The sequence below is a fragment of the Lipomyces japonicus genome (assembly GCF_038497905.1).
Source record: "Lipomyces japonicus strain CBS 7319 unplaced genomic scaffold V1514scaffold_23, whole genome shotgun sequence".
NCBI lineage: Eukaryota > Fungi > Ascomycota > Lipomycetes > Lipomycetales > Lipomycetaceae > Lipomyces > Lipomyces japonicus.
Genome location: NW_027117835.1, coordinates 89,623 through 107,151, shown reverse-complemented (window position 1 = coordinate 107,151; position 17,529 = coordinate 89,623). Strand labels below are relative to the sequence as shown.

Here is a 17,529-nt window from a genome sequence, read left to right as displayed (position 1 = left end):
AGTTGAAGGCCGGCCGGGTAACAATTGTCAAAAGCGCTGCATAAACGCGACCATGTTTTGCGTATAAGCTTTGTTTGTATTATATAATAAAGGGAAACGCGTTTGAACGTCCACCGTCCATCGTCCACCCCCTTTTCAGTTATCCCACATATATTTCGCATTAAACCAAGCAGAGAAGGTTGAAATCAGATAGAGAACAACGCCCGGAAAAGATGAGCTCCGCAGAAACTATTCAGCCTAGAAAGTATGTGGGGTTTGACACGATCACCTCTCAGATCGAGAGGAAGTTGTTAAAGAGAGGATTTAACTTCAACGTCATGGTGGTTGGTACGTGTACATGTTACTATTAGAAAGCAAGAAAGCTGACTTGGTTTTGTTGTCAAGGTCAAACTGGATTGGGGAAATCAACGTTGATCAATACGCTGTTTGCCTCTCACTTGTTGGACAGCAAAGGCCGGTTGAGCCCGAGTGAACCTGTGCGTCAAACCACAGAGATCCAAACCATAAGCCATTGTACGTCAAGCAACATGAACACTTTTTTTTTTATTTCATGCTCATGTTTTGTCATTTTTAGCTATTGAAGAGAACGGTGTCAGGCTTAACTTGAACATTGTGGATACGCCAGGATATGGCGATCAAGTGAACAATGAGAGATGCTGGGAGCCAATAGTCAAACACATCAAAGATCAGCATTCCGCATACCTGCGAAAGGAGTTGACCGCGCAGCGTGAGAAGATAATTTTTGATACCCGGATTCATGCAACGCTGTTCTTTATTCAACCGTCAGGTCATTCGTATGATTTAATTGTTAATTAGTGATCTTTAGAAGGCTTCGCACTAATGTTTTACGTATAGATTGAAACCGATTGATATAATAGTTCTCAAAAAACTGATAGATATCACTAACGTGATTCCAGTAATTGCAAAATCTGACGCTTTAACTGTTGAGGAGCTTTCCGCGTTTAAGAAGCGGATTAGAGAAGAATTTGCGTTTCATCATATCCAGACTTACCCCTATGATGATGACCTTTTGGACGAAGATGAGCGGGCCATGAATGCTCATATCAGGGTATGAAATAATATTTTGTTTTTTTATTTCCTCTATTTACACTAGCTAATTGGCATATGGATAGAACATGCTGCCGTTTGCCGTCGTTGGGTCGGAGAATGATATTGTTGTCGATGGCAAGGTAGTCCGTGGACGGAAGAGCCGATGGGGTGTAGTCAATGGTAATTAAAACTTTACAAAAAAAAATAGAAGGACACGGTGATTTCAAGCTAACAAATTTTGTGACAGTGGAGAATGAGAATCATTGCGAATTTATTTTGCTACGTAATTTCTTGACCCGGACACATTTGCAAGACCTGATCGAGGCCACAGCTCAGATTCACTACGAAACATTCCGGGCTAAGCAATTGTTGCTTCTCAAGGAGAGCAACACCGCCGGTCCTGACCGAACAAGACCAATTTCTCCCGCATCGGGACCTGCTCACACGCAGTCAGCAAACAGCAACCCTGACTACCATCGAAGTGGTCAACAACAGCTCAGTCCACCCAATGTGGCTCATTAAAAAAGCATGAGCACAAGATTGCATAGTAATAAATTCAATAATGGTTGTTGAGGGTGGTGGTGTTCGTTTGTGCTAAAGCTTCTACCGGTGACGTTGACGCTTTTGTCGTTTTTGTATTGTGCATGAGTAATTAGACGTAGTATTAGTTTGTTTACTTTGAACCACCGGTATTGTTTATTTATAGACATGACCGAATTTTGATAAGCAAATAATTGCCCATCCTGAGGACCTTGGGTGATAAATCTTGTGCGCAGCGCGGAGCAAGGTTTACTATATATTACAAACCCGAGAACGACTACTGGCTCGCCAGACCAGATATAATTATTGACACAACCACCAGTTAATTTTATATATATATATATCCAAGTCTGTCATGAATGAATGCTCGGCGGAGTCGTTAGATGGTTATAATGTTCAAGCCAGGGTGGCATCCATTTTCATTGTCTTTGCGGCTTCTGCGTCCGCCGTATTCCTGCCACTGCTGATTCACCGAGCGGTCAGGAGGACCGACGCCGGGGTGAAATCGTCTAGGGCAGATCTCGTGTTAACCATCATCAAGCAATTCGGAGCCGGAGTCATAATCGCGACCGCGTTTATTCATTTATTGCCGGATGCGTTTGAGAGTTTTGCCAACCCATGCATTGGTGATGTTGGATATGACGCATGGCCGGGCGCGATCGCGCTGGTCGGCGTGCTCTTGACGTTTGTTATCGAAAACATTGGTCACAGGATTGTGGCCGAGCGCATCAAGCGGGCGCACAACAAGTTTTCAGAGGCCGAGGAAGCGCAGCCGTTGATTGAGCCAACAAATAGCCACGAAACCATCACGCCTCACAAGCACACTGTGCCGGCTCATCATCACCAACACGGCCATGCTGATGAACCGGAACATTCATTCCTGGATCATGGTCAATACCATTTGCATACTCACGGTCATACTTTTTACGAGTTGGATGACGATCTGACCAGTACTGACGAGCGCAAGCAAATCGCAGAGTCAATCGACCGTCTCAGTCTGTACGTGCTCGAGGCAGGTATAATTTTCCACTCGGTTTTGATTGGCATAACGTTGGCGGTCGCGACTCCGTCAGCTTTTGCATCATTATTGGTTGTTATTATTTTGCATCAATTTTTCGAAGGCATGGCTTTGGGGACACGGATTATCGCGGTTCGTTCAATCTCAAGGTCCAGAAGGATCGGGTTGTGCGTTTGGTTTTGCTCCGTCACGCCGATTGGAATCGCCATTGGCATTTTGGCAAGACGGAATTATGCTGGCGATTCATCACCGTTGGCGCTATGGGTTATGGGGACCATGAATGCGTTATCGGCAGGAATTCTTCTTTGGGTATCTTTGGTTGAATTACTGGCTGAAGAATGGATGCATGGTGATCTTCATGAAGCAAGTATCGGAAAATCACTTGCTGGATTTTTGGCCGTCGTAGTTGGTGCTTTGTTAATGAGCGTATTGGGTGAATGGATTTAAAATATTGAATGATTTGTTGGTTTCTTTTCTTTTCTTTTTTTTATATATTTCTTTTTTTCATACATGGAAATGAGGACGAAATGTATCGGGTGTTCATTGGTAGAGAATGTTATTTTTGTGCATTTTATTTTATTTTATTTTTTTTTTTGGTTTCTTATTTGAGCATTGGTTTTTCCCTGGGTTTGTATATTTTTGATTGCAACGGATTCAGAATTAAATCACAATATATATATATTATTTTTTTTTAATATTTCTTTGTGCGTTCACTTATATTTACGTGCCGTGCTCATTAAATATTTCATTTCGCCAATCCCATGCATACGTAGCAATCAAGTTCTCATAAAACCTTGTCCCTTCGACCGTAATGTCGCGACACAACCTTGCGCTTTCATCCAAGATATCTAATTCTTCTTCACCAACCGTCACGCTCCAGCCAAATTTTTGATTGACTTCATGTGCGGTCACGCCCACGTGCACGCCTCGTGATTGGGATTCATCACGAAGCCAGGTCATGATTAGGTTGTTAATTTTCTCATCCGAAAAATAAGCTTCCCGAACGACAACAACGCCGCTGCGAAACTTGCGCAACCGAAACGGGAGTTGAAGTGTTTCGATGGTCTCACACGCATTGTAAAAATCGGTTGGTGATATTAATGAAATGCCGCGAGCACGGTTATATAGCGCAAACAAATCAAACAATGTCAAGATGCCGCCTTCGCGGACCAAAACGCCGGAATCCAAAAACTCTGCAATATGCCTGGCAAGTTCTGCGTAAAAAATATTGTCACCACCATTTCCGGCCATTTCACGCACGACTATGGGCGACGAAAGACCCAACGCTTTTGAAGATTCTCGTAACGCGTTCCTGGCTTCAATCGGCACGCCAGGTGCAACCGAAAGCCTTAACGCAAAGTTCTCAGCCAAACTCACCATTTCCTTGGCCTTTAGCATTAGTGAATTCAAGTCATTAAGCGAATCCATTAATTCAGCATTCTTGCGTCGATCCTGGACTGACAATCGTTCCAGGCCATGAATTCCAATCTTGGGCAGCGTCACGTTTTCCTGATGAGATGAGTGATGCCGATGACGCACAGGCTTGCGGTGATGCAACTCCCACCGTTGGTCTTGCAAGACTTGCTTAAGCTTTTCAACCAACAATTTTTCACCGCCTGCACGAAAGCTGATTTTCACATGATTGACGTCCTCGTCATCTGCATGATCAGGCGACAGTTCCGGGCCTGGTGATGCAGAAGGATTATAAACATGAAGGTCATCAAAACTTTTTAACAATGCCGGTGGCAAGTTATTCGAGATCAGATTTGCACCGCACATTTCACATGATTGCAAGGACGGATGATTAATAAACGTGCATCGGGCACATTCAAACCCGTCCGAATCAGCGGTTGCAACCCGATTTGATGAAAAATCTAAAGCTTGCAAGGCTTGCGTTGCGACGTCTAGTACTGATCTTTCAGGCTTAATTCCGCATGTAAAGCAAGCCGGAATCGAGTGATGATCAATGCTTGACGATTTAAACGAATTTGAAAAACTGCATATGGGACAGATCCAACTTGCAAGCCTGGCAGAGGCATGCTGGTTGTCGTTGTTACCTGTCAATAATTTATTTAGCCCAACTTGCGTCGTCAAAAGTCTTTCTGATTGTGAATAAAAATACAGGGTCAATTTTGGCGAAGATTTGAGCAGTCGTGGAGTAAACTGTACCCTCGTAACCCGTGACAGATCAATAGCCACAGATCTAGTAACAAACTGAGAACTATCAACGTAACATAACCGATGTGTTGTTAAATAAACTCGACCGTTTTGGTATCCATCAATCTTATGTCTCCTGGAACATAAAAGTTAGGCGCAACAAGAAAAAAAAAACTGGCGAGTCTAAGCAGTCATACCCTTCATAGAGTCCGACTCCATCTTGCACGAAAATGTCAACTTCATGAGAAAGCAATAATGGACGACGCGCAGAGGTAAGCTCAATCGGCAACCAAAAACGCATTCAGCAAAACTAAAATCAGAAACAAATGTTTGTCTCTACATTAAACAACTTGATTAATTATTGACAAGCATTGGATTTTTAATACTTTCTAACTGCTGGTTAAGGTTTTCGCTTTAATTGAGCCGCCACAGCTTGCGCCACAAACTCATTTAGATTGCGTAAATACGTCTGACGTGTTGCGCTTATGCAGGATTGGTTTAAAACTCAACTTGCAAAATCTCACCATGTCAAGCATTTCCGCACGATCCATACGAGTATTAATGAAACAAAAGAAAGATTGCATTTTGCACAATTGACGTGGTGGCAGGTTTTGGTTTAATTTTGGTGTTCTTTTTTTTTTTTTTTTTTTTGGGGAGGATTGCGTCGGCTTCAAATGCGGTTTTGGAAACCGTTGGACTTGACGGCTGCTCACAGGCCATTACTTTTTGTTGACGAAACCGAGGTTATTGTTCAGAACTTGATTGGCATTTATGAAGGGTATTTCATTAGTTTTAACTTTCTTTTTTTTTTTTTTAACATTATTTATCACTAGAAAGGAAAAAGTGCCAAATTATCAAGATGGGAGAATATACTTGACATCGCACCGGTTGTGCTACGTTGATAATGAATTGCCGTTGACCAATTCGGTAACAATTAACTTGCAAGATTTAAAGACGATCCAATACAGTGCTGGGTTTTTAAAATCTTCACCCAAGATTACGTTTTACTTTAAACCAGCGGATTCGGTTAATGCATCAGCGCCGGCTTTAGATGCATCGCCGTCGCCGCCGCCGTTGCCGTCGTCGCCGTCGTTGTCGTTGTCGTTGTCGACTTGGAACAACCCTAACGATTCGTCTGTATCCCTGCCTAATATCAAATCACCGTCATCTGTTCACGCCGTGCCATCTACTTCGGGAATGATGTCGTTGATCACGTGGATATGTCCCATATGTTCATTTTCCAATAGCCTGCCTGGAAATTACAGGCCCGGCATTTCTCCACCGCCGCCTTGCTCGACTTGTGGAGTTAAGCCCTCGCAATTTGTTATTGATAACGCAATGGCCGCATATGATACTAATAATTCCGAATCAGATGGTTCAGTGCAAGATCAAGAGGAAGCCAATGTTTGTCCGAAATGCACGTTTGTTAACCATTCGTCCATGCGGAATTGTGAAATTTGTGGTGCCCGGTTGAGCATCTCGACATTTAATCCATCAGATTATGTATTGGATAAAAACACGGTAAGGCAAGATTCTTACCTGCCATTTTCAATTAAAAATTCGGAACAGTCAATTTTAAGGCACGGGTTTTATGCTCAAGAAGTTCCGACTTACGTGAAGATAAGTTTCAGAGGTGGCGGGGACAAGACTTTTTTTGAAAAAGTTAAGGCCGTCGTGTTGGAAAAGACGTGGCTGAAAAATCAGGCAAGGCACGGCAACCTTGCTCAAACAATATTTGGTGCCGCACCGGCGAGCGAACATGATTATGCAAGGCCGGTTCCTGAACGGCAAAAGACAGCACCTAGATTTGGAATTCATGGATTACAAAGATTGGGAGAGAAAGAGCGGCAAAAGAATCATAACTTGATTAGTTCTTTGGATGATTTACAATCATTAATGAAAAAGGCAAAAGATCTGGTAGCCTTGGCCGAGTCGTTTGCTAGCCGATTAGCATCCGCTCCTGGAGTACCGGACGAGGCCCGACAGGTCCTGCGCGATTCTTCAAAAGCTTTAGGTTTATCTTCCCCGATTGTCACCAAGGAAATGGCAGGGGATGGGAATGAGCGTATTTATTATGCCGAATTGGCACGTCAATTGGCAGAGTTTTTGACCAGCGGAGTACTGAAGCAAGAAGGCGGCGTGGTCACGTTGTTTGATTTGTTTGCGTTATACAACCGGGCCCGAGGCATTGCTTTAATATCACCAGCCGACCTTGAGAACGCATGTGCCATGTTTGAAAAACTTCATCTTCCGTTTAAGTTAAGACAGTTCAAGAGCGGATTAACCGTCGTTCAGGAGTCATCAAGGACTGATGAAGCCATGATTCAGGCTCTTGTTAAATGGATTGATGATGTTGCTGTTCATCCGGGACGAATAATGCCGGGCGTGACTGCTGAAGAAGTAAGCCAGCATTTTCGATGGAGCGTGGGAGTTTGCGTGGAAGAACTTGAAGTAAGTCGCGAATGAAAAACAACTAATTTGAATTGCGAACCAACATGCTGACTGGAATTTTTTTTGGCAAACTTAGACCGCACAAGAACAAGGAAAATTGTGTTGCGATGTGGTGGTTGAAGGTACTCGGTATTTCGTTAACGAGATAACTGAGTACCGTTGGAACTGGAAAAAAGAAATCTTTCATGAAAAAATTCTTGGCCAAGATGATGATAATCATGTTGCTGCCAGTGTTGTGAGCATGCATTTGAAATAATAGAACCCATGTAGAATATATTGTGGGAAACAACTCGATCTAAGTTCTGTTCGAGCAACAAACCTGCATCTTGTGAGCTGCACGGGGCTTTAAACCGACCAAATTATTTTACTAAAGATTAAACCTGAGCTCTCAATCACATGTAATCATTTCTTTATTACCAAATTTTTTTTTTTTTTTTTTAATTCTCCTCTTCTACTTTTACATGCAAAAGCGTAGTTGTTTCCGCAACCGAAATGCACACTCGTTCAAGTTCTCAAAAGAGTTGTCCATCAGGCCAGCTGTGTTCGGTTCGCTTTTACACAAATACAATTACAGCATACTACGCATATGAATACAACAATAGAATATATGAAAATGAAAAAAAATCAGAGTAATATTGTAATCAATCGTATAAGTCGTACCACTAAAATAGTATGACGCGATTTGAGTTGGCGCGCTGAGATCTTGTGATTGTGTTATTGATTGACTCTCCCCCACTCCTTCCACACTGTCAGGCCGAGGTTTTTAGATAATTTTGGTTATAGCCTGAGATATCTCAGCGTAGGAACAACTGGGTTCATGAGCAAAGATCGATTAGTTTGTATGTGTCGACGTTTTAACACCCAATGTTCGAAAAGCTAATAATAATAATAATAATAATAACCAACTAGTCGCGCCTTCGACGAAGCAGTACGAAAAATCTCAACTTTTGAGAGAAAATCTTGACCCGAACCCGATCGTGCAGTTTAATAAATGGTACCAGAACGCAATAGCATCTGGTGAATCGTTACCGGAGTCGGTAACATTGTCAACCGCGTCATTGCCATCCGGCCGAGTTTCAGCTCGCGTCGTGCTGTTTAAGGAACTTGACCTGCGCGGGTTCATTGTTTTCTCAAACTGGCACACGTCCAAAAAGAATGCTGACATTAGATCAAACCCGCAAGCTGCGCTCACATTTTTTTGGAAATCATTAGAACAACAGGTCAGGATCGAGGGTCATACCGAGTTTATATCGCAAGATGAAAGTTTGGAATATTTCCGTACCCGGCCACGAGAAAGCAGGATTGGCGCTCATGCATCACCACAGTCGCAACCGGTATTGTCAAGACAGGCATTAGATGACAAGGTTGGCCTGGCTCGGCAGAAATTCGAAGGCGTCGAAGACATCCCATTGCCGGAAGGTTGGGGCGGATTGCGAATCGTGCCTACGGAGATTGAGTTTTGGCAAGGACGTGCGAATAGAGTCCACGATAGATTTACTTATAAACGTGAGAATGAGGATAGTGAATGGGCAATTGAGCGGTTGGCACCATAGGCACTATGGCTAAAAAGAGATCTCTTTTATACATATATAAATATATATAATCTTAAAGTTGTATGGCCTGACTGGGGTTTTCCTTGAGTTGCCTGGCAAAAACTGCCCAACGCGTGCTCTTCTCACTCGTGCCTGGTTTGACGTTCGACTCAGGTCGCTTATGAAGACCTCTGACAAGCAAAACGTTGTGAGCAACCAGGCCTGCATGTTGTTGCAACTCTTGCCTGATTAATTCATCCTCATCTTCAGACAAGGCCAGGTTTGCCAACTCGTACGCATGCTCACCCGATCCGGTGCCGACGTAATATTCAACCAAGATTTTAAACAACCCGGCCCGCCAATACGGGCTCACCGTTCTCAAAAACAAAATCGATGAGGCAATCGAGATTTGGCAAAGTGCTTGCAAGTACAGCCGGGCCGCGTGTTCGGTGTCCAGCACCGGACTTGTAGCTGTCACGTACATGCGCACGTACAACGCACCATTCTCGGCATGGTTTAGTAATGTTGACAATACTTTTTCCGTATATTGCAATCGAACTCCGGGATGGGTTAAATTAGTCATTGCGGTCTTGAATTCGAACCGGTCCAGCGAGATTATGCCGTCAATCAATCGCTTGTGAGAATCTGGCAAGAGCACATTTTTGGCATAGTCATTTGCCCTGTCGGCATTGTAATCTTGAAGAATGTAATACAAAAGACAATGTTTTTTTAAAATATCAGAATTCGAATTTGAGATGCGAAAGTATAAATCCTTTAACGATTGTTGATCTGCAGGCGGGTAAAAATCTTGGACTGAATATAAATCTTAGAAAAGCCAAAAAAAAAAAAAATTATTAGGATTATACCGTCTGATATGCCAGCAATGTCGGTCGCTAATAAATCAAGAAAAAGATAACCGTCAAGCTTGTTTCGTTGCGATGTAATGAAGCTCACTCGGTCTCTAGAGAATGGGAACAAGGACTGCGGGAAAATATCATCGTAGGACTCGTCCGCTTCGACCATTTGAAATAAAAACTTGACACAATAATTATGCACAATATATATATATATTATAAGATCTATGCAAAAATAATTGATTGTTGAGTCTTCCAAGCGAGCCGTGAATTTAAATGTTAAGCAGAATTACATAAGGTTTCAATATATTTCTTGCAAACTACGTACATTATAATTCCACATAAATCGCAATCAATTATTTTACAATTAAATAAACAAGCTATGGCTTGGGATTGTGCAAATACGATATAGATCTCAAATCCTGTTAAAAGCGCCTATTGAATGGCAAAAAAAAAAAAAAAAAGGGAGTGTTCATTAGTTTAAATATGAATAGTACATGCAAAGACAACAAAAATTATTGATTTTTTCTTTTTTTTTTTTTTTTTCATTCAGCACTAAGCTTGAAAGAAATCCTTAATGTCTTTCAATGACTTGACGTATGCCTTGCGTTCGACCTCGGAAGCCAAGGCCAAGACCGCATCACCCAATTTCGAATCAATGCCACGGCTGACAAGGTAGGCATCATAAGCATCTTGCAATGATTCATCCAAATCACGGAAATGAGGACCCCAGTAAGCAGTTTGCTTTTTGCCCTCAGAAATAATATCTTCAGCAAGGGCAAATTCGCTATCTTGGAACCTGGCGATTCGTTCAGGCACGATGCCCTGGTTGCTAGCCAGGCCGTCGATCACAAGCGTGCCTGCATCCGGCTTGGTGATGTATACCTTCACCGGGATTTCTTCAAGCGATTCCAATTCACCGCTGTCGTCTACTTCGTCTTCCTCGGCTGATGCCTCTTGCTCGTCATGATATTCCTCATCAAACGAATCGTTGCCGAACTCATCTGATGCTTCAACATCGGACGGCACAAACGTGACCACGATCCTGGCGAGAAAATGAGTTAGAAATACAAACAAGGTGCGCAGTTCTGGAATCTGAACTTACGTTTCGTCTTCGTATTCAGATTCAAGAATGACTTTATCAGCCTTGTCGGACTCGGCAATCTAAAAAAAATCTTCGGTTTAGTTTTCTTGTTTGCAAAACGGCAAAAACTGTCGTACCTTGAAGTTAGTGGCAAGCAATAATGATTCAGAATCGTCATCGTGCTTGTCGTTTTCTTCAAACTTGATTTCAGATGCCAACGCCTTCACGAGTCCTCGCTTAGGATCGACACGTGCTATATGAAAAACGCATCGCGTGTTAGTAAACAAGTCATGCCAATGCCAATCTATGCATGCCACGTACCAGCGTTATTCTCCCTGGCAAGTGAGACTTGAGTGGTGGTGAAAGCTCGGATGGCATGTGGCTGAGCAGTTCTGATCGAGCTGGTGATGGCAGTCAAGGAACAAACCTGAGACCTGGCGGGCCGGATAGCACGGCAAATATTTTTTGAAATCAATAATCTGGAAGCCATTGTGCAAGTATGTATGTGGTTTGGATGGAATCAAAACGAAAATACTGCAAAAGAAAAGTGATTGAAATTTAATCCGGGCAAAAAGCCGGGTAATCTCTTGCGGTCGTTGGGCAAACCAAAGTTGGAACAACAAAACCAAAGTACAATGAATGAATTTAAAAAAAAAAAAACAAATCTAAAAATACAATTACCGGTTGTTCATTACAGGTTCATTTCAATATCGTCCTTTTGGCCAACTTGTAGGCCGGCTTGCCTTGAGATTCGGACAAACTTGAGCTTGCCGATTCCGCTATAATCCAGGTTCCATGCCCGCAGAAGCTTGACGTTGGCTTCATCTAATAAATCAGGAGAATCTAATCCACATGCAAAAAAAAATAAAAATAAAAACAGAATTAATCATTGAAACTTGGGTTCATGTTGGGTTGTGTTCGGTTGTACTTACAAAATCCGGTGCTAAACTCTTCAATTTCAAAATCTCGCCTGGTTTCAAGCGCATCTTGTCTTGTTGAACTTGGCCGTCCCGGTCGTCTTGCCGCCTGAAGGCTTTCGATCTCGTCGTCGTCTCGACTGATGAATCTGCTAAAGTATTAACATAATAATAATATATATATATTTGGAGTACTGTACCGAGTAATTATGGTTTTGATTTCATCGTCCGTAAATGATTGCCGGTCCTTGTATGCGTCTTCATCGATGGCAGCTCTAAATGCTTGCAACCGAATCGCTTTACCCATTTTCCAAGTCAGTGATTAATTTTTTTTTTAATAAGAATCCATCAATTTGTTCATACTTTGCGCGTCTCGTGAAGTCGTACTCATTTTTTGCTTGGACAATTTTTTTTCTCTCAACGTGGCCCGATTAAGTTGCAAAAACTTTCGTGCCTTTGGATGTACGGCATTTTTTTTCTTGATTTTTTGTTCCACTTTTTTCAGCGATTTTGCGATCGGCATTTTTTTTTTTGTTTAAGGTCTGGTAATGTGCAATTGATTTTTACAAATTTTGCGCTTTTTTTCAATCAAGATTGGGAGGATTGAAAGCTTATTTAAAGCTGAACGGCCCAAACGCGTCGTTTGTTGACGATTTTGCGTTCTCGTTCATGAACTCGCATCTTAGTACCTAAGCTGTACACCTACAACTGGACCAGATATGGGCATATAGGGTGCGTGCAGTTTTATAAATCATGGGGATCTCAGGTGCGTGTTTGATTGTGCTCTGGGCAAAAAAAAAACAAAAACAAAACAAAAGCTAAATGTCAACCCAAATTCACAGGCTTGCTTCCGTTGCTCAAATCAATTCAGCAAACCACGCATGTCAAAGAGTTTAGTGGCCAGGTATTGGCGGTCGATGGATACGTTTGGTTGCATCGAGGCGCAATTTCGTGTGCGCTCGAACTGGCGTTGGAACGGCCGACTAGGAAGTACGGTTTGCACTCAAGCGCCGTGGGAAGGCAACCAACTAACGTGCAATGTTATTTAGATATGTTGATTATGCCATTCATCGGGCAAGAATGTTAAAACATTATGGCGTCATCCCATATGTCGTGTTTGACGGCGCGTACTTGCCTAGCAAGGCTCATACCGAACGCGAACGATCACGGTAAGCCAAAAAAAAAAGGCTGCGTTGTGAACAAACATTAACACGAAACCAGGGCTCGTGACCATGCAAGACAAGAGGCCATGAAATTATACCGAGCCGGGAACGTGTCCCAAGCCATGACGCATTTTCAAAAATGTATTGACGTGACGCCGGTGATGGCAGCTCATTTCATGAAAGCGTTAGACATGGAAGGCATCAAATACGTGGTTGCCCCTTACGAGGCAGACGCGCAACTGGCCTATCTTGAAAAAAAAAAAATCGTGTCCGGCGTGATATCTGAAGATTCAGATTTGCTCGTGTTTGGAGTAAACTGTTTAATCACAAAATTAGGCGATTACGGTCAATGCATCACGTTGCGACGAAGCAACATGTCTCGCGTGACCGAAATCGATCTGTCATCGTTTAGTGATGCATCATTTCGTCACATGGCCATTTTGTCTGGATGTGATTACACGCCGGGCATTCCCAACATTGGACTCAAGAAGGCTCATCAATACATGAAGAGGTATCGAACGGCTGACCGGGCCATAAAATTTATTCGATTCCAAGCCAAGGTTAAAGTTCCGGTTGGGTTTGAACAAGAATTCGAACGAGCTGACAAAACGTTTCAACATCAACGAGTCTTTTGTCCGATTAAACAAAAAATTGTCATGTTGACCGAACCAAGTGAACCCTTGGACGGAATGTTTGATCAATTTATTGGTCCTCATGTAAATCATGAAATCGCAAAACAGGTCGCTGCCGGATTATTAGATCCAAACACGCATGAACCGATCGTGATTGATCATCGGTTGCAACTTCAAACCACGACGCCGACGAAATCGTGGCCGACCGAAAACAGCGTGATTACAAGTTTTTTTCCAAAAAATTTGACCCGCACGCCGTTGCAAAACGTGACCAATTCAAGCGCGTCATTGTCATTGCCTGTTGCCAAACAACATGCTCGTCGTGCAAGACCGTCGGTTTCTGAACCGTTTGCTAAAAGGGTAAGACTATTAGATGGAGGAGAACATGGCGGAACTGACAAAAATACGGTCGTGTTGCACAGCCAATTCTTCTCCACCACTAGAAATGAAACCATGGCGCATGAAGTTGCATGCCAGCAAAAATTGCAAGAGCAAGAACAAGAGCAAGAGCAAGAGCAAGAGCAAGAGCAAACTAATCAAGATGAACCAGCTGCGACCCAAAAAGACGAATCACTTGATTCAGCAGCAGCGGAATCAACACAATCCATAACACCACCTACAAGCCATGCGGTCACATGCGGGTCATTTTCAGTATCGGCATCGTTTACGAGCAACAGGTTTACAAAATTTACTTGCACCCCAAGTCAGGTCCAGCCAGAGTTTACAACCAAGCCGTTCACGTCATCGTTTGCTACCACCGTGTCTGGCCGCCGGTATTTATCCATGCCGGTAACCTCGACCAAGCAGGAACGTGTTTCAAAAATAAATCAAAATCATGACAGTTCGTTAATGAGAACGACAACGGCCTGCTATCAGTATGACCCATATCGCACGACCACGCCGCCATCGAAAAATGGGGTTCAGTACGAGTCCACCAGGCTTTGTTCCGGACCAAGACAGCAATCATTGATGGATATGTTTGGGTATAACAAATAAGTCGTCTTGTATAAAGGTTATAGAGGAATGATCGTTCTTGCACAACACAAATAGTTAGTTATACTACAAGTACATAGCATAGTAAAACGAAAGCAAGACCATGGAGTTATAAACAAAAAAAAAAAAATTTAAAAACTATTTATATATCATAATCATTAATAAAAAAAGGCAAGGTACAAGAGGTAGAGAGAAGGATAGAAAATAGTAAAAAAAAAGAAAAAGGGGGTCGGGGGAGGGCACGTGATGCGAAATTTCAATAAATCATTCCATTTATAAATATTGTTATACTAGACAGCATACTTCCGAGTCCATTCTCTCGCCGTGGCTTCGTATTTGGCACGATCGGTCTTATAAACATGCGCGATTTCAGGCACCAATGGGTCATCAGGGTTTGGATCTGTAAGCATGGAGCAAATGGAAAGTAAAACCTTGGATATGGTTAAAGCTGGCGACCATTGATCCCTTAAGATATCTAAACAGATGCTTCCATTGCTGTTGATGTTTGGATGATAGATTCTAGTCGTAAATGATACCTAGGGGGGAAGTAACAAGCCGCCGATTAGCAAGGAACAACAACAAATGCATGAGTAAAAATCTCACCTTTGGTGGCTTAAAAGGGTAATCTGTGGGGAAATGAATGGAAAGGAAAAACACGCCACTAGAATATGGACTGTCTGAAGGACCCATGATGGTAGCTTGCCAGTGGAAGAGATCCTCACCGATGGGACCGGCAGAGCAAGAAGAGGGCGGATCACTGTCACCAAGTCAGTACAAGAATCAAAAAAAAAAAAATCATTCAATTAGAGATCAAAATGAGCGATTGGGATGACGTGGGCAAGAAGCCAGTTTCAAAGCGTCATATCATGCATGTCATTGTAATCCGCACCCGAGCCCATTCTCCAACAGTGAAAGCACCCGTTTTCAAATGCTGATTCCCCCCCCCCCCCCACCCCACATAATTATAAAGATCTTTTATTATTCATACAGATGGACGAACGTCAGGCGGAATATACTCCGACCCAATTCCCCTACGCACCTCCCCTGTTTTTTTTATCGCCACACCCAAAGAAATAGCAAAAAAAAAAAAAATAAAAACAAAAAAAAACAGCAGCATCACATACCGTCCAAGATCAGAGAGTTCTTTGCTAATACGCTTTAAAGCCATGATTTATTATTATAAGTTAATAGCGCAAGCCAGCAAACAAACGAAACGAAACTGCAAAAAAAAAGGTACGAGACGAGTTTTGAAGCCGTCGAGTGAAGAAAACAACCCCCGTGCCACTTGCGCACTAACAGTTGCGCAACAACCGTCGCGCGCAATGGCGAGTTATGCTGGACCGCGATTTCCACGGCTTTCCGGCCATTACTGCTGCTTACATGAGCGCTTACATTACAATTGTATGTTTATTGAACGAATCAACTCCGAACGAGCTGTCTGTCTACAAGCCGTCAAATTCACCGTCGTCGTCCTCGATATCGCCTTCCTGAATCTCGGACGCCAACTCTTTCTCCCGTTCGCGAGCCTCCTCCACGTTCTTGAGCTCGACCCGGTGCTGGTTCATGGGGTATCGCATGGCCTTCACGCTCTCGTTGTGGAGGTCAATGCAAAACTTGATGCGCTCATGGAACGTCAAGCTGGGCTCCTGCGTGGAGTAAATGTCCAGCACTTCCTTGCTCTGCATGAACCCTTTCTCGTGGTCGATCGTGGCCTCGATCACGCCGTCCCTGATCGCCTTGGCCACGATGTACTCCGCGCTCTCCTCCGAATCCAGATGCAGGCGAATACAAATATCCCGCAGCGAAATTTTCGAGTATGACAGGCTGACCATGCGAATGCCAGTCTTGATCACGTTCTGGCGAAGCCTCAGGATCAGCATGTACGTGCCGTCCCGCTTGAACACGTCAGAATATTTCTTGATGATGTCTGAAAACTGGTTCACGTCCCCAACCCGAACCGCGGTCACGAGATCGAAGTACGGCTCGAGCGTCTTTTCCAGCATCGGGTCCCTGAACACGGACCTGTCCGGAATATCGCCCATGAGAAGCTCAATAATGACCTTTAACTTGTTTACCGATTGAAGAAACCCGGCCGCGTACGAAGTCTGCGGTGCCTTTCTGATCGCGCCAATAAGTGCCTCGTTGGCATCACTGTATTCCAACTGAATCGCCTTGATCCGTCCCGTGTAGTACAGATATCGGGCAAACACGGACGTTGACGCGTTTTGCGGGAATTCAGATTTCAACACGAGTTGATGAGCTTGCGTGATTGCTTGAGTTTGCAAGTAGTTTCTCAAAAGAAGCGTGGTCAGGACCGCCCTGGTCTCTGTGTCATGCCGCAGCGCGGCAGTTCGCAGCGCCGACAAAAGAATCCTGTTTATCAAATTTAGTCTTGGGTATTCAAAACTGATAATCAAAAAACTTACGGTCGAATCTCCACCAGTTGCTTGGTCAGTTCCTTGCCGTGAGCGTAGTAAAACCACAGCTTGGCAGCAACCGCATCCAGCGTTCGCCTGTTGTAAGATCTCAAAATCGCGATTGCCTGATCGTTAAAAGCATTAAATTTTTGGTAATCACCTTGATCAAGTAAAAAAACTTGGGTCAAGACGAGCAAGTAAATGTCAGTCACTGGCAACACGGCTGATGACTCGGCATCAGTTTCATCAACCTGAATCGACGTGACTTCCTTGCCGATAAATTTCAAAATTAATGATGCCGATTCATGATCATGTACTGATGGATAGCCTGCCTCGACAGCGCTTGCAAGAATGTCAGCAGTCAGTCTCCGGCGAAGGTTGCCCAGGCCTCGGAGTACTCGAAGTGCGAATCGCGGTTCAAAACTGCTTGCTGACTTTTCAAGAAATCCAAAGTTTTGCTTGATATCTAAATTCCCGTCAGTATACACTTGCCGACCCATTTCCAATATGCAACATTGGCAACAAATACAAACAACATGACTTTGCCAACGTACCATTCAACACAAGCGCCGCAACTTCTTCTGGACTGTTCTCTTTCTCCACAACAGCTTCCAATTTCTCATCAACAGCAACGTTGGCATCTGTCATGGCTTCGTCTTTTAATTCTTGCACGGCCATTTTTGGTTCCTTATCACTCGAATTTGTATGTTCGTCCAAGTTT

General features: G+C 43.4%; 11 protein-coding genes across 11 annotated transcripts; 5 read left to right on the top strand and 6 right to left on the bottom strand.

Annotated features, from left to right (window-relative positions):
- Positions 1-117: 117 nt before the first annotated feature.
- V1514DRAFT_332127 (Septin-domain-containing protein) lies at positions 118-1,709 on the top strand. Its single transcript, XM_066927799.1, has 6 exons — positions 118-327; positions 385-513; positions 575-794; positions 856-1,069; positions 1,134-1,230; positions 1,298-1,709. The coding sequence occupies exons 1-6, from the start codon at positions 213-215 to the stop codon at positions 1,570-1,572; spliced, it is 1,050 nt and encodes a 349-aa protein (XP_066782947.1). The 5' UTR covers positions 118-212; the 3' UTR covers positions 1,573-1,709.
- A 27-nt stretch (positions 1,710-1,736) lies between these two features.
- V1514DRAFT_332123 (Zinc/iron permease) lies at positions 1,737-3,303 on the top strand. The gene has a single exon (XM_066927798.1). The coding sequence runs from the start codon at positions 1,946-1,948 to the stop codon at positions 3,053-3,055; it is 1,110 nt and encodes a 369-aa protein (XP_066782946.1). The 5' UTR covers positions 1,737-1,945; the 3' UTR covers positions 3,056-3,303.
- V1514DRAFT_307797 (EAP30/Vps36 family-domain-containing protein) lies at positions 3,230-5,139 on the bottom strand. Its single transcript, XM_066925706.1, has 2 exons — positions 4,963-5,139; positions 3,230-4,901 (listed from the first exon to the last, which is right to left on the bottom strand). Exons 1-2 carry the CDS (start codon positions 5,064-5,066, stop codon positions 3,329-3,331), a joined length of 1,677 nt encoding a protein of 558 aa, XP_066782945.1. The 5' UTR covers positions 5,067-5,139; the 3' UTR covers positions 3,230-3,328.
- Positions 5,140-5,305: 166 nt separating this feature from the next.
- Positions 5,306-7,623, top strand: V1514DRAFT_88610 (EAP30/Vps36 family-domain-containing protein). The gene is made up of 3 exons (XM_066930172.1): positions 5,306-5,543; positions 5,599-7,216; positions 7,293-7,623. Exons 1-3 carry the CDS (start codon positions 5,440-5,442, stop codon positions 7,470-7,472), a joined length of 1,902 nt encoding a protein of 633 aa, XP_066782944.1. The 5' UTR covers positions 5,306-5,439; the 3' UTR covers positions 7,473-7,623.
- A 410-nt stretch (positions 7,624-8,033) lies between these two features.
- On the top strand, positions 8,034-8,769 carry V1514DRAFT_347798 (uncharacterized protein; the record flags this gene model as incomplete). Its single annotated transcript, XM_066929308.1, has 2 exons — positions 8,034-8,055; positions 8,126-8,769. The coding sequence occupies 2 exons, from the start codon at positions 8,034-8,036 to the stop codon at positions 8,767-8,769; spliced, it is 666 nt and encodes a 221-aa protein (XP_066782943.1).
- Positions 8,737-9,863, bottom strand: V1514DRAFT_332117 (nuclear pore complex assembly-domain-containing protein). The gene is made up of 2 exons (XM_066927797.1): positions 9,615-9,863; positions 8,737-9,561 (listed from the first exon to the last, which is right to left on the bottom strand). Exons 1-2 carry the CDS (start codon positions 9,769-9,771, stop codon positions 8,822-8,824), a joined length of 897 nt encoding a protein of 298 aa, XP_066782942.1. The 5' UTR covers positions 9,772-9,863; the 3' UTR covers positions 8,737-8,821.
- Positions 9,864-10,057: 194 nt separating this feature from the next.
- Positions 10,058-11,219, bottom strand: V1514DRAFT_332113 (mitochondrial glycoprotein). Its single transcript, XM_066927796.1, has 4 exons — positions 11,008-11,219; positions 10,824-10,939; positions 10,708-10,766; positions 10,058-10,647 (listed from the first exon to the last, which is right to left on the bottom strand). The coding sequence occupies exons 1-4, from the start codon at positions 11,174-11,176 to the stop codon at positions 10,158-10,160; spliced, it is 834 nt and encodes a 277-aa protein (XP_066782941.1). The 5' UTR covers positions 11,177-11,219; the 3' UTR covers positions 10,058-10,157.
- V1514DRAFT_332111 (translation machinery-associated protein 16) lies at positions 11,220-12,170 on the bottom strand. Its single transcript, XM_066927795.1, has 4 exons — positions 11,967-12,170; positions 11,804-11,900; positions 11,619-11,752; positions 11,220-11,529 (listed from the first exon to the last, which is right to left on the bottom strand). Exons 1-4 carry the CDS (start codon positions 12,124-12,126, stop codon positions 11,378-11,380), a joined length of 543 nt encoding a protein of 180 aa, XP_066782940.1. The 5' UTR covers positions 12,127-12,170; the 3' UTR covers positions 11,220-11,377.
- Positions 12,086-14,619, top strand: V1514DRAFT_332107 (DNA damage-inducible protein DIN7-like protein; the record flags this gene model as incomplete). Its single annotated transcript, XM_066927794.1, has 4 exons — positions 12,086-12,369; positions 12,446-12,593; positions 12,653-12,772; positions 12,825-14,619. Coding segments are annotated over exons 1-4 (1,844 nt in total), but the record flags the coding sequence as incomplete, so codon positions are not given.
- V1514DRAFT_307782 (ubiquitin-conjugating enzyme/RWD-like protein) lies at positions 14,397-15,708 on the bottom strand. The gene is made up of 3 exons (XM_066925705.1): positions 15,516-15,708; positions 14,995-15,148; positions 14,397-14,927 (listed from the first exon to the last, which is right to left on the bottom strand). The coding sequence occupies exons 1-3, from the start codon at positions 15,557-15,559 to the stop codon at positions 14,682-14,684; spliced, it is 444 nt and encodes a 147-aa protein (XP_066782938.1). The 5' UTR covers positions 15,560-15,708; the 3' UTR covers positions 14,397-14,681.
- V1514DRAFT_368103 (proteasome regulatory subunit C-terminal-domain-containing protein) lies at positions 15,709-17,523 on the bottom strand. Its single transcript, XM_066929893.1, has 3 exons — positions 17,363-17,523; positions 16,818-17,274; positions 15,709-16,764 (listed from the first exon to the last, which is right to left on the bottom strand). Exons 1-3 carry the CDS (start codon positions 17,484-17,486, stop codon positions 15,834-15,836), a joined length of 1,512 nt encoding a protein of 503 aa, XP_066782937.1. The 5' UTR covers positions 17,487-17,523; the 3' UTR covers positions 15,709-15,833.
- Positions 17,524-17,529: the final 6 nt, after the last annotated feature.

Excerpts from the sequence above, each read along its gene's own strand:
- V1514DRAFT_332127 (XM_066927799.1), top strand. The coding sequence starts at position 213 with ATGAGCTCCGCAGAAACTATTCAGCCTAGAAAGTATGTGGGGTTTGAC. Across the intron at positions 795-855 it reads ATTCAACCGTCAGGTCATTC|ATTGAAACCGATTGATATAA; the intron begins GTATGATTTAAT and ends TTTTACGTATAG. Across the intron at positions 1,070-1,133 it reads CCATGAATGCTCATATCAGG|AACATGCTGCCGTTTGCCGT; the intron begins GTATGAAATAAT and ends GCATATGGATAG.
- V1514DRAFT_332123 (XM_066927798.1), top strand. The coding sequence starts at position 1,946 with ATGAATGAATGCTCGGCGGAGTCGTTAGATGGTTATAATGTTCAAGCC.
- V1514DRAFT_307797 (XM_066925706.1), bottom strand. The coding sequence starts at position 5,066 with ATGCGTTTTTGGTTGCCGATTGAGCTTACCTCTGCGCGTCGTCCATTA. Across the intron at positions 4,902-4,962 it reads GGAGTCGGACTCTATGAAGG|GAGACATAAGATTGATGGAT; the intron begins GTATGACTGCTT and ends TTTATGTTCCAG.
- V1514DRAFT_88610 (XM_066930172.1), top strand. The coding sequence starts at position 5,440 with ATGCGGTTTTGGAAACCGTTGGACTTGACGGCTGCTCACAGGCCATTA. Across the intron at positions 5,544-5,598 it reads TTGATTGGCATTTATGAAGG|AAAGGAAAAAGTGCCAAATT; the intron begins GTATTTCATTAG and ends ATTTATCACTAG. Across the intron at positions 7,217-7,292 it reads TTTGCGTGGAAGAACTTGAA|ACCGCACAAGAACAAGGAAA; the intron begins GTAAGTCGCGAA and ends TGGCAAACTTAG.
- V1514DRAFT_332117 (XM_066927797.1), bottom strand. The coding sequence starts at position 9,771 with ATGGTCGAAGCGGACGAGTCCTACGATGATATTTTCCCGCAGTCCTTG. Across the intron at positions 9,562-9,614 it reads CATTGCTGGCATATCAGACG|TCCAAGATTTTTACCCGCCT; the intron begins GTATAATCCTAA and ends ATTTATATTCAG.
- V1514DRAFT_332113 (XM_066927796.1), bottom strand. The coding sequence starts at position 11,176 with ATGGCTTCCAGATTATTGATTTCAAAAAATATTTGCCGTGCTATCCGG. Across the intron at positions 10,767-10,823 it reads TGCTTGCCACTAACTTCAAG|ATTGCCGAGTCCGACAAGGC; the intron begins GTACGACAGTTT and ends GATTTTTTTTAG. Across the intron at positions 10,648-10,707 it reads TCTGAATACGAAGACGAAAC|GATCGTGGTCACGTTTGTGC; the intron begins GTAAGTTCAGAT and ends TTTTCTCGCCAG.
- V1514DRAFT_332111 (XM_066927795.1), bottom strand. The coding sequence starts at position 12,126 with ATGCCGATCGCAAAATCGCTGAAAAAAGTGGAACAAAAAATCAAGAAA. Across the intron at positions 11,901-11,966 it reads GACTTCACGAGACGCGCAAA|CGATTCGGTTGCAAGCATTT; the intron begins GTATGAACAAAT and ends AAATGGGTAAAG. Across the intron at positions 11,530-11,618 it reads AGAGTTTAGCACCGGATTTT|ATTCTCCTGATTTATTAGAT; the intron begins GTAAGTACAACC and ends CATGTGGATTAG.
- V1514DRAFT_307782 (XM_066925705.1), bottom strand. The coding sequence starts at position 15,559 with ATGGCTTTAAAGCGTATTAGCAAAGAACTCTCTGATCTTGGACG. Across the intron at positions 15,149-15,515 it reads GAACTCTCTGATCTTGGACG|TGATCCGCCCTCTTCTTGCT; the intron begins GTATGTGATGCT and ends ACTTGGTGACAG. Across the intron at positions 14,928-14,994 it reads ACCCTTTTAAGCCACCAAAG|GTATCATTTACGACTAGAAT; the intron begins GTGAGATTTTTA and ends CTTCCCCCCTAG.
- V1514DRAFT_368103 (XM_066929893.1), bottom strand. The coding sequence starts at position 17,486 with ATGGCCGTGCAAGAATTAAAAGACGAAGCCATGACAGATGCCAACGTT. Across the intron at positions 17,275-17,362 it reads TGCGGCGCTTGTGTTGAATG|ATATCAAGCAAAACTTTGGA; the intron begins GTACGTTGGCAA and ends ACGGGAATTTAG. Across the intron at positions 16,765-16,817 it reads CAACTGGTGGAGATTCGACC|GATTCTTTTGTCGGCGCTGC; the intron begins GTAAGTTTTTTG and ends TTTGATAAACAG.